The following is a 13,194-nucleotide window of genomic DNA, read 5'->3' as shown; positions in this document are numbered from 1 at the left end:
AACCTAGATTCCCTAGATTGTCTTTGGAGTGTGGAGGAAACTGAAGCACCCAGACAAATCCCACGCAAACACGAGGAGAGCGTATTGCATATGTTGTCCTTAGTGGGATTTGTACCCAGGACCCCAGTGAGCCACTGTGCTGCCCACTTCTCCATAGGATAGCTGGCTGACTTGCATGCTTGGCCTCAGCTGCATGCATGGTCTATGGAGTTGCTCTCAACATTTCTATGTGCAATGAATGGACTGGAGGCTAAGCGTGCTCAATTCAAAACAGGGCTCCAGAAACCTGATTTCAGAATCCATGGGGGTCCCAGTGGTGGAACTCTCAGTGATCATAAAGTTATCCCCTATCCTAATAGGTACAGAGGATAACTTGTTTTTTTGAGAATAACCCTTTAAACTATGTTGACAGTGACCCTAAAGAGGTAATTTTATTTTAGGCAAGTGTGAAAGGGGCCGCTTTTGGCAGAAAGGAGCTCATCTGAACAACCATACATTGTTGGTGAACACAAAGGCGTTGTCCCTCAAACAACACGCATTTTAAAACAATAGATCTTTGAATGATAAGTTCCATAAATGTATGTGTTAAAAGAAAAATGTTCCTGTGCTGAGATAATCTTATAAATGTGTCTTTGTTATGTACCGTGTCAAGGCTTATATTTCAAAATCTATTAATTATATTTCAGGTCCATAATGAAATCTATACTGCAACCATGGCCAATGATCAATCTTTCATGAACACAGAACATCATCTGAATATTTGTACATTGAGTAGAAATCTGAAAGTCTGGGTGCAGTGCCTTACATTTACAGAAACTTTCTCTAGTTTTACTAGCATATTTTACCTGGCTGAAAAATAGACAAGCTTCCATCGGTGTGCCCAAATACAACTTTTCCTTTTTTCCTTGGATGCCACCGAAACAGGCAAATATCGGACAGAAAGCTATGTGCCTCCTTGTGAACGGCCACACCACTGTCAGGTCCAGAGATAGTCCAGATATACAGAGGACCTCTGTGCGATACAAAGGCCACCGTATCCCCAGAATTCCAGCACCAACTAAGAGAAGCGGGCATTCCTAGGAATGTGAATTAAAACAACATATTAGAGCATATCATATCAAAAATACATATAATGACTATTATTTTTATTTAATACTTGTGACATGGAATTTTTAGTTAAAATTAGAGAACATTGTGTGTCACAATGGCACAATATGGGGGCACATTAGTTTCTTCTGGCCTTCAAAAGCAACAGTCACAAATTACAGAAACCAATAGATCAAAATTCTGCCAAAATATAGTTGCCAAAAATAATTGTGTAACTGTTTAAAGCATGATTTGTAGCTGCGTTACGGTTTGTCATCTTACCTTTTGTACTGTCAAGCCTGGCGACCACTTTCTGTTCCGCGACATTCCAGATGATCACTAAATTGTCTGCACTTGCACTTGCAAACATGTCGGGGTTGTGGGGACACCAGGAGATGGCTGTGATTGTTTTTTTATGTTCCGACATGATTGCACGAAGCTTAAATTCATTGTACCGGTGATCGAGCTTGTAGAATAGAGATTGAAGAGTTAGTAAGGAGAGCGGACAAACGATGAATCACTTACTTTTTTGCCTTCTGTGAAGGTCCTGTGCACAAGACTTTTCCACTAATTTATCAATCAGTTTCTAATAGAATTCTGGTTCAAAACTGCATGAAATGTTGTAAGATTGTTGGTCAGCTCATCAATGCACAAAACATTATGATTTTTACCGTTTGTGATGAGCTTAGCAGGGAGCATGGCCAACAAATTCATCATAATTTATGTCACAAAGAGGGGCATACTATGACAGATATGTACTCCTGCCTATGACAGCTGAAAAACGAGCCAAATTCATTGCCAGTCTTGATTAATTGAGGCCTTAATGTTTTACTGCATGTTAACCCTTAGTGACGGAGCTAATTATAATGACCAGGCCAAATTTTGAAATCTGACCATTGTCACTTTATGTGGTAATAATTCTGGAATGCTTCCATGGATTCGGAGACCTTTTTTTCATGACATATAGCACTTCATGTTAGTGGTAAATTTTGATAGATATGATTTGTGTATAATTGTGAAAATATAAAAAAAAATGACAATTTTTCAATTTTCAAAGTTTTAATTTTTATGCCCTTAAATCAGATGGTTATGTCACGCAAAAAATTAACAAATAACATTTCCCACATGTCTGCTTTCTATCTGCTTAATTTTTGAAATATAATTTCTTTTCGTTAGGAAGTTAGATGGGTTCAAAGTTGATCAGCGTAAAGCGCTGCGGAATATGTTGGCGCTATATAAATAAAATTGTTATTATTTATTATTATTATTATTATTATTATGAGCGATTTCTCATTTTTTCAACACAATTTACAAAACCATTTTTTTAGGACCATACCACATTTGAAGTGACTTTGGGGAGCCTATATGACAGAAAATACCCAAAAGTTACACCATTCTAACAAGTGTACTCCTCAAAGTGCTCAAAACCACGTTCAAGTTAACTTACTCTTTACATGCTTTACCGGAATTTTGGAATGTGGTTGGAAAAAATGAGCATCTTACTTTTTTTTCACACAAATTTTACTTTAGCCCCAAGTGTTTTATTTTCACAAGGATAACAGGAGAAAATTAACCCAATTTGTTGCGCAATTTCTCCTGAGTATGCCGATACCCCATATTTGGGGAAAACTACTGCAGGGCTTGGAAGGGAAGGAGCGCCATTTGACATTTTTAATGCAAAATTTGCTGAAATCATTAGCGGACGCCATGTTAGGTTTGGAGAGCCCCTGATATGCCTAAACAGTAGAAACCTCCCCACAAGTGACCCTATTTTGGGAGCTAGACCCCTCAAGGAATGTATATAGATGTGTGGTGATCACCTTAAACCTTCACAGTTTATAATGTTGAACTGTGAAAATGAAAAAAATACATTTTCAGGTAAAAATGTCAGAAGAGAGAAAAATCATTTTAATAGCAGGCACACTTTTTTTATCGCCGTTATTCATTGAATACCGATAATTAAATGACAGAGGACAGGGAAATCTGGTTCTAATCGTGATCTCCAGATTTTTGGACTCTGGGGGGAGGGGGAATAAGCTGTAGGCTTATTCCCGGTCACCATTTTAAAACACTGATGAAGGAATAAGGCCCCTTAGCGGCCACTGTTGTAATACATATTGGCGGTCATTAAGGGATTTAAGACGACCTGGCACCAGGTCAAAAGTGTTCAGTTTTAGCCTAAAGGTACCGTCACACTCAGCGACGCTGCAGCGATATAGACAACGAGCCGATCCCTGCAGCGTCGCCGTTTAGGTCGCTGTAGAGACGTCAAACACAGCAGCTCCAGAACGATGCAGGAGCGATCCTGTGACGTAGCGGTGACTCACTTATCGTTCTCGCAGGTCGTTAGCTCCATGTTTAACATTGCTGACATCGTTGCTTTTGCTGTCAAACACGACGATACACGCCGATCTGACGACCAAATAAAGTTCTGGACTTCTAGCTCCGACCAGCGATATCACAGCGGGATCCAGATCGCTGCTGCGTGTCAAACACAACGAGATCGCTATCCAGGACGCTGCAACGTCACGGATCGTTGTCGTTCTCGTTGTAAAGTTGTTTAGTGTGAAGGTACCTTTATTTCGCCCCTGCTGCTCCCCTGAGTAATCCAACTTTGTTGATTTTTAAATCCGCCTAATTGTGCCAGAGATATGGGCCTTTTTATGTACTGATCAGTTGGGTTTTTTTACCAATGAGGCATTGATCATTTGTATTGATGTAGAGCAGCCTAAAGACAAGCCCCACAGAGAATCATGTGAGCAACGACGCCTTGGTAAAGACCATACAAATTAGCACTAAATAAAATTAACCGTGTATCTGGAATCGTATTGCAGATTTAAAACAACAACAAAAACTGTAAGGCTGCCGTCACACTAGCAGTATTTGGTCAGTATTTTACATCAGTATTTGTAAGCCAAAACCAAGAGTGGAACAATCAGAGGACAAGTATAATAGAAACATATGCACCACTTCTGCATTTATCACCAACTCCTGGTTTTGGCTTATAAATACTGATGTAAAATACTGACCAAATACTGCTAGTGTGACGGCAGCCTAATAGCGAGAATAAAATAAGAGCACAAATTGGTCACTGTTGACAGGTCCTCTTTAACCAGTTTACTACCTACCATATATACTTGAGTATAAGCCGGCCCGAGTATAAGCCGACCCCCCTAATGTTGCCACAAAAAACTGGGAAAACATAATGAATCGAGTATAAGCCTAGAGTGGAAAATGCATCAGCTACTGGTAAATGTCAAAAGTAAAAATAGATACCAATAAAAGTAATATTAATTGAGACATCAGTAGGTTAAGTGTTTTTGAATATCCATATTGAATCAGGAGCCCCATATAATGCTCCATAAAGTTTATGATGGCCCCATAAGATGCTCCATATTAAAATATGCCCAATTATAATCCTGCATAAAGGTTAATAAATGGCCCCATAAGATGCTCCATAGACACATTTGCCCAATATAATGCTGCACAAATGTTGATTATGGCCCCATAATATGCTCCATACAGACAGTTGCCCCATATAATGCTCCACAAACGTTAATTATGGCCCAATAAGATGCTCCATAAAGATATTTGAGCCATATAGTGCTGCACAAACGTTGATTATGCCCCATAAGATGCTCCATAAAGATATTTGCCCCATATAGTGCTGCACAAACTTTGATTATGGCCCCATAAGATGCTCCATACAGACACTTGCCCCATTTGCTGTTGCTGCGATAAAAAAAAAAATCAAAAAAAAAATCGCATACTCACCTCTCCGTCGCTCAGGCACCCGGCACTTGCAATATTCACCTTTCCTCGTTCCGGCGCAGCTCCATCTTCAGCACTGACGTTCAGGCAGTGGGCGCGCATTAACCACGTCACCGCGCCCTCTGACCTGAGCGTCACTGCAGAAGACGCTGAAGACGGAGCAGCGCCAGAACGAGGAGCAGGTGAATATCGCGCAGCACAGCGCTCCCCTCCCCATTATAATCCTGCTCCTGGCGCTGTGCAGTCCCTGGTTCCCCGGGTCCGCAGCTTCTTCCTGTATTGAGCGGTCACCATTACCGCTGATTACAGTAATGAATAAGCGGCTCCACCCCTATGGGAGGTGGAGCCGCATATTCATTACTGTAATGAGCGATACCGCGTGATAGATCACTACAGGAAGAAGCTGCGGCGCCGGGAAGCAGGGACCTGCAGGGACCGTGCCAGGACTGGTGAGTATAATTAGACAGGTCCTGCTTCCCCTCCCCTGCAGACCCCTGGGTATGACTCGAGTATAAGCCGAGAGGGGGACTTTCAGCCCCAAAAAATGGGCTGAAAATCTCGGCTTATACTCGAGTATATACGGGTACTTTTCTTAGTGAAACGATTTGTTCTCCTAAGAGGATGAGCTTGGATTGTTAGCTTTGCTTTAGATTCGCATGAGGGCTCTCATGTGTTGTACTGAGACTAGCCTTTTTTCCACATATAAAGTATTGTACTTAATATTGGTCTCATTTCAACACTCCCCGATTGCTTCTAATTTTGCATAAGAAAAGAGTGGACACTTCTGTTATAATATTAATTGATTCCCAGGCGATCATTGAAAATTGAAATTATTGTAACTTAAGGCCATAATGTTATGGAAAACAAGTAATTGGTCCCAGAGCTCCAAAATGTCAATAAAGACTAAAGAAAAAACACCGAAGGCTGGGTTCAGAAGACCATAAGAAAAATCAGATCTTAATTCAGAAAAAGGCTTATTTTTATTTGTGTGCCATCCAAGTATTCGTCTTTTACATCTGTATGGCACTCCTACTTATACATTAACAGTTTAGAATTTACAAGACCAAATACAGTTTCTTAGGTTAATAACTGCAACGATTCAGTGAAAATGGCATACTATATGGATGATCCATATGAGACACAATTTTTTGTGCAACCATAGTCTTAAATAAGCGAGTTTTATCCAATATATACGGAAGAGAATAGTGCACCATTGCCATTTGGTCTGTGTGAAAAAAACTGCCATCTGACCAACCCTACTGAATAACAATTGCATTGTGCTGTTCGATTGTAAGACAGGCAGCACATGTATCAATATCATGCTCATCAGCACCAGCAGATACCGAAAAAGACTAAAAAAGAAAAACACCTAATACACACAAATCAAGTCCTTACATGAAAAATCCTTTCTATTTTGTGGACAGGAGCTTCTTCGGGGTCCTGGACAGTTCAAAGCCCTTGTCTAGTTTCGGAGCAACTTACCCTAATACAGATCCCATAGAACCTTAACCTTACTACACAGTGCCACTAAATAGTCACTTTGTCCACACACTGTAATAATAAAGTTCTTCTATCCCAGAAATGTCCAATCTTTTTTAGCTGGATCTTCTAGGCAATCACACGTGACTCCAATACTGCCGATCTAAGTAGTGAAGTTTCTCCTTGTGGAGAGTGCCAAGTCAACATACGGAGTCAAGTCAACATACCCCTATGGGAGGTGGAGCCGCATATTCATGACTGTAATGGGCGGCACCACGTGACCGCTCATACAGGAAAAGCTGCGGCGCGGAGAGGACGCTTCGAGGGAGCCGGGTGAGTATTTTCTTTCCAGTGGGGGGGGGGGGGGGGCGCACAGGGGGTGGGGGTGGGGGGGAAACAAAGATCTTTATTTCTACCGCAAAAAAAAAAAAATACAATGATTTGAAAAGGTCGATACTGACTTTTAGGATTGCTACATCCAATAGGTGGCACTACAGTTCAAGTCCTATTTTCCAACCCAAATGCACATCTGCGGCATTGAATCAATGAGTCAGGAAAGTCCATTTTGTGTTGAAAATTGTAACCTAAAGCCATTGTAACTTGACTATATTAAAAAAATGAATAAGATAGAGACTGCTAGACTAGCTATCATAAAATAAAAGTAAAATTCATAGAATATTATTATGAGTTTTTGAATTATTAGATTTTTCTATACTTACTTGATATACATATATAGCCAATGTGGCACAATAGGCAAATCTGTCCCCACTAGCAGCACAGACATCTTTGTTCCATGGCTGGCACCCTGCGGCCAACAGTCCAACTTGCTTTACTTGCGACATCTTTGTCTGAAACGATAAAATTAAATAACATTGCTGTTTACATTCCCTCCAAACGTTGTGCATTACTGAGATTTATAGAACAGAAAACATATATCCGTCACAGCAGGGAATCTGTGTGACTGAGTGGGAAACACCAGCATGGAGGTTCTTACTGGCAGTAACGCTACTGCCGTGACTATGACACATGGTAAGGCTACCGCCGGTAAGACCGTCGGTCAGAGCGCTGCAGGGTCATGCTGTCAGATGTCAGCATGACCCCGCAGCAGTGACTGACCCGGAACGTTAAACTGAGGTAAAAAGCTTACCGAAGGTCAGCAGGTGTAGGCTGATGAGACTACTGTTGCCATCAGGCTACGACTGCTGTCACTGATAACAATGACAGCAGGTGTCGCTGATGGGAGACGTAGTCTCATTAGCCAGCGCCTGTGATCACAGTTTAAAAAAAAAAAAAAAGTAAAATAAAAACACACTACAATTCAAACGTTTAGGGTCACTTAGAAATTTCCTTATTTTTGAAAGAAAAGCAGTTTTTTCCAATGAAGCCAACAATAAATGATTCAGAAATACACTCTATACATTGTTAATGTGGTAAATGAATATTCTAGCTACAAACATCTGGATTGTAATGCAATATCTTCATAGGTGTATAGAGGCCCATTTCCAACAACCATCACTTCAGTGTTCTTATGGTACTTTGTGTTTGCTAACTGTGTAAGAAGGCTAATGGATGGTTAGAATACCCTTGAAACCCTTGTGCAAGTATGTTAGCACAGCTGAAAACAGTTTGGATGTTTAGAGAACCTATAAACCTGACCTTCCTTTGAGCTAGTTGAGAATCTGGAGCATTACATTTGTTAGTTCCCTTAAGGATATGTGCACACGTCAGGATTTCTTCAGGATTTTTTGCGTTTTTTTGCGGATTTCCCCAATAAAAACGCTATAATACCACATAAAAAACGCATACATTATGCATCCTATCATTTAGAATGCATTCCGCATTTTTTGTGCAAATGTTGCGTTTTTTTTCCGCAAAAAAAACGCATTCCGGAAAAAGAAGCAACATGTTCATTATTTTTGCAGATTTTTTGCGGATTTCCCATTAAATTGGCGTGTCAGGAAAAAAACGCAAAAATTCCGCATAAAATCCGCAAAAAAAAAAAAAAGCACAAAAACGCGTAAAAAACGCCAAAAAAACACGCATGCGGATTTCTGGCAGAAATGCCCGGATTTTGTCAGGAAAATTTCTGCAAGAAATCCTGACGTGTGCACATTTTCTAAAGGGAAACTGTCACGAAGGCGTTTGTAACTAAAAGAACCACCATGTGCAGCACTAATGCTCCATTCTGACAAGGTGGCTCTTTTAGTTCGGGTCCCTGGCACTGCTGCAATAATCGCTTTTGAAATTTGTCCCTCATACCTGTGAAATCGCCAGGGGGGCAGGTCTTTCCCCCTAATCCAGACGCCTCACAGCCGTCGCTCATGGCCTCCGATCACTGGGCGCCATCTCCTCTTCCTTCATTAGCGTCCCCGGCTCCTGCGCTTGTTTATTTATTTTTTTATTTTATTTTTTTTCGGGCATGCGCAGTTGCGCTGCCCTTCGAACCTACAGCGCACACGCCGGGGACGCTAATGAAGGAGGAGGCGGCGCCCAGAGGCCATGAGTGACGGCTGTGAGGCGTCTGGATTAGGGGGGAAAGACCTGCCCCCCTGGCGATTTCACAGGTATGAGGGACAAATGTCAAAAGCGATTATTGCAGCAGTGCCAGAGACCCGAACAAAAAGAGCCACCTTGTCATAATGCAGCATTAGGCTGCACAAGGTGGCTCTTTTAGTTACAAACGCCACGAGGGGGGGGGGGGGGGTGACAGGTTCCCTTTAAACTCTCAAAATGGGCCGAAGAAAAGAACTTTCATGTGAAACTCGACAGTCTATTCTTGTTCTTAGAAATGAAGGCTATTCCATGCAAGAAGATTTCCTACAACGGTGTGTACTACTCCCTTCAGAGGAGAGCACAGACAGGCTCTAACCAGAGTAGAAAGAAGTGGGAGGCCCACGCTGCAAAACTGAGCAACAATACAAGTACATTAGAGTCTGTAGTGTAAGAAATCGATGCCTCACAGGTCCTCAACTGGCTTCATTAAATAGTACACGCAAAACGCCAGTGTCAACGTCTACAGTGAAGAGGCGACTCCGGGATGCTGGCCTTCATGGCACAGTGGCAAGGAAAAAGCCATATCTGAGACTGGCTAATAAAAGCAAAAGATTAATATGGGCAAAAGAACACAGACAATGGACAGGGGAAGATTGGAAAAAGTGTTATGGACAGACGAATCCAAGTTTGAGGTGTTTGGATCACACAGAAGAACATTTGTGAGACGCAGAACAACTGAAAAGATGCTGGAAGAGTGCCTGACGCCATCTGTCAAGCATGGTGGAAGTAGTGTGATAGTTTGGGTTTGCTTTGGTGCTGGAAAAGTGAGAGATTTGTACAAGATAAAAGGGATTTTGAATAAGAAAGGCTATCACTCCATTTTGCAACCCCATACTATACCTTGTGGACAGAACTTGATTGGAGCCAATTTCATCCTACAACAGGACAATGACCCAAAGCACTCCTCCAAACTATGCAAGACATATTCAGGAAAGAAGCAGGCAGCTGGAATTCTATCTATAATGGAGTGGCCAGTGCAGTCACCAGATCTCAACCCCACTGAGCTGTTGTGGGAGCAGCTTGACCATATGGTACGCACATCTGTGACTGCTCTCAAAGTCATCAGGGTCGTCATGGGACATTATGGATTATCTTCTCGGTGGACAGGTGAGGAATACTGTGGTTTATTATTTTATTTTTGCTGCAGGAGAAGTTGGCTTCGGTGGATTAGGCGTATGGTTTAATTAAGATTTATAAAGGAGTTTGTGTCATTATTTCAAATAAAGGACATTATTCTGGGTGTGTGTGTGTTTTTATACAATAAGACTATGGGGTTACTAATGGATAGGTGTCTTATAGATGCCTCTCCATTACTTACCTGTGGGCTTGATGTCACCTGACAATACAAAGGTCACATCAACCCCACAAATATGAACCACACTTGCCACTTATCTAGGGCAGCTGAGAGCTGATGTTTTTAGTCTGGGATGGGGCCCATATCCATGGCCCCTTCCTAGGCTATTAATATAAGCTTGCAGCTGTCTGCCTTTGTTGGTTAGATTTTATAGGGGGACCCTTTGTCAATTTTTTCTGGGGTCTCCCTGTAAACTAGCCAGTAGCAAACAGCTGTGAGACGATATTAAATAGCCTGGGAACCGTCATAGCTACGACTCCTTCCCAGAATATTAACATCAGCCCTCAGCCGTTGGCTTTCCCTCTGCTGGTTATTAACCCCTTTCTGACCTTGGACGGGATAGTACGTCCGAGGTCAGATCCCCTGCTTTGATGTGCGCTCCGGCGGTGAGCCCACATCAAAGCCGCGACATGTCAGCTGTTTTAAACAGCTGACATGTGCGCGCAATAGCGGCGAGTGGAATCGCGATCCACCTGCCGCTATTAACTAGTTAAATGCCGCTGTCAAACGCTGACAGCGGCATTTAACTACCGCTTCCTGCCGCGCGGCCGGAAATGCGCTCATCGACGACCCCGTCACATGATCGGGGGTCAGCAATGCGTCGCCATAACAACCAGAGGTCTCCTTGAGACCTCTATGGTTGATGATGCTGGCTTCCTGTGAGCGCCACCCTGTGGTAGGCGTTCATAGCAAGCCTGTAATTCTACTACATAGAGGCGATCAATGCTTCGCCTCTATGTAGCAGAGCCGATCCAGTTGTGCCAGCTTCTATTGAAGCATGGCAAATGTAAAAAAAATGTTTAAAAAAAAAATGAAATAATCAAATAAATAAAAAAATATAAAAGTTTAAATCACCCCCCTTTCGCCCCATTCAAAATAAAACAATAAAATCAAATGTACACATATTTGGTATCGCCGCGTTCAGAATCACCTGATCTATCAATAAAAAGAAAGGATTAACCTGATTGCTAAACGGCGTAGCGAGAAAAAAATTCAAAACATCCGAATTACGTTTTTTTAGTCGCCACAACATTGCATTAAAATGCAATAACGGGCGATCAAAAGAACGGATCTGCACCAAAATGGTATCACTAAAAACGTCAGCTCGGCACGCAAAAAAAAAAAAGCCCTCACCCGACCCCAGATCACGAAAAATGGAGATGCTACAGGTATCGGAGTATGGCGCAATTTATTTTTTTTTAGCAAAGTTTGGAATTTTTTTTTCACCATTTAGATAAAAAGTAACCTAGACATGTTTGGTGTCTATGAACTCGTACTGACCTGGAGAATCATGATGGCAGGTCAGTTTTAGCATTTAGTGAACCTAGCAAAAAAGTCAAGCAAAAAACTCGCATGGGATTGCACTTTTTTTTGCAATTTCACCGCACTTGGAATTTTTTTTCCTTTTTCTAGTACACGACATGGTAAAACCAATGATGTCATTCAAAAGTACAACTCTTCCCGCAAAAAAATAAGCCCTCACATGGCCATACTGACAGAAAAATAAAGTTACGGCTCTGGGAACGAGGGGAGTGAAAAACGAACACGGGAAAAATGGAAAATCCCAAGGTCATGAAGGGGTTAAAATTACGCGGGATCACACACAATTTTTTCTTTCATTTTTTTTCTTTAAAATTAACTAATTAATGAATCACTCATTACAACATCATACGGCAGAGAGTTCCATAGTCTCACTGCTCTTAGGGTATGTGTCCACGTTCAGGATTGCATCAGGATTTGGTCAGGATTTTCCATCAGTTTTTGTAAGCCAAAACCAAGAGTGGAACAATTAGAGGAAAAGTATAACAGAAACATATGCACCACTTCTGCATTTATCACGCACTCCTGGTTTGAGACTATGGAACTCTCTGCCGTATGATGTTGTAATGAGTGATTCATTACTTAAATTTAAGAGGGGACTGGATACCTTTATTGAAAAGTATAATGTTACAGGGTATATACTAGATTCCTTGATTAGGGTGTTGATCCAGGGAACTAGTCTGATTGCCGTATGTGGAGTCGGGAAGGAATTTTTTTCCCCATTGTGGAGCTTACTCTTTGCCAAATGTTTTTTTTTTGCCTTCCTCTGGATCAGCATCTTAGGGCATGTTAGGTTAGGCTGTGGGTTGAACTAGATGAACTTAAAGTCTTCCTTCAACCTTAATAACTATGTTGCTATGTTACTAAGATGGAAGCATACTATTGCATTAACTATGTACATGTCATTGATAAGGAATTTTGGAGGGTATCACTAGTCCCCCGTGATTAATCAAATTCCATTGTTTCAAAAGGTTAAAATATATATATATATATATATATATATATATATATATATATATATATATATATATATATATATATATATATATATATATATATATATATATATATAAAAAAAACATCTATATTTGCTTGGTTGATATCAACAACACTGATCCTTTTTTGGAATAGGTTTTTATGCATGAGGCTCCAAATATTCATACGGACTATGTGATTGCAGACTTCTGAATCCTCACAGTGTGTGCAACCAAGTCAGGATTTTCCAAGCAGCAAAAGCAGGCGCTCAAGTGACCACAATTAGGCTATTTGAATACTTCTGTCCACCTCACTCAATTTACTTGTGTTGAGTGAAGTCGGCACATCTAGTTGGAATGTGGCCGGAAGAATGCAAATCATCTACTTGTGATCACAAAACCGCCCACTTTCACCGCTGGCACCAAAGAGGCTGCGGCACCCGGAGACCATCTGTCCGGGATAAGGAGCCAGGGACGCTGGGAGCAGGTGAGTATTACATAGTTACCTGTCCCCGTTCCACACGCCGGGCGCCGCTCCATCTTCCCGTCCTCTTGCTCTGACTGTGCAGGTCAGAGGGCGCGATGACGTACTAGTGTGCGCGCCGCCCTCTGCCTGAACAGTCAGTGCGGAGAGACGCCGAGACGGGACGCTGAGGA

General features: G+C 41.7%; 1 protein-coding gene across 14 annotated transcripts in view; it reads right to left on the bottom strand.

The window, feature by feature from the left end:
- The window catches only part of WDR17 (WD repeat domain 17), a 158,934-nt gene that overhangs the window by 84,679 nt on the left and 61,061 nt on the right, over nucleotides 1-13,194 (bottom strand). For all 14 annotated transcript variants that reach the window (XR_013220017.1, XR_013220018.1, XM_077279529.1 and 11 more), the window contains 3 exons: nucleotides 7,056-7,184; nucleotides 1,369-1,552; nucleotides 846-1,076 (listed from right to left, as the gene is read on the bottom strand). Coding sequence is in view for 12 of the 14 variants with exons in the window: in XM_077279525.1 (XP_077135640.1) it covers nucleotides 846-1,076; nucleotides 1,369-1,552; nucleotides 7,056-7,184 (544 nt within the window). In the remaining 2 variants the exon portion in view is untranslated. The remainder of the gene's footprint in view (nucleotides 1-845; nucleotides 1,077-1,368; nucleotides 1,553-7,055; nucleotides 7,185-13,194) is intronic.

This window comes from Ranitomeya variabilis, chromosome 1 (genome assembly GCF_051348905.1).
Source record: "Ranitomeya variabilis isolate aRanVar5 chromosome 1, aRanVar5.hap1, whole genome shotgun sequence".
NCBI lineage: Eukaryota > Metazoa > Chordata > Amphibia > Anura > Dendrobatidae > Ranitomeya > Ranitomeya variabilis.
This window is presented reverse-complemented; position numbering and strand designations above follow the sequence as displayed.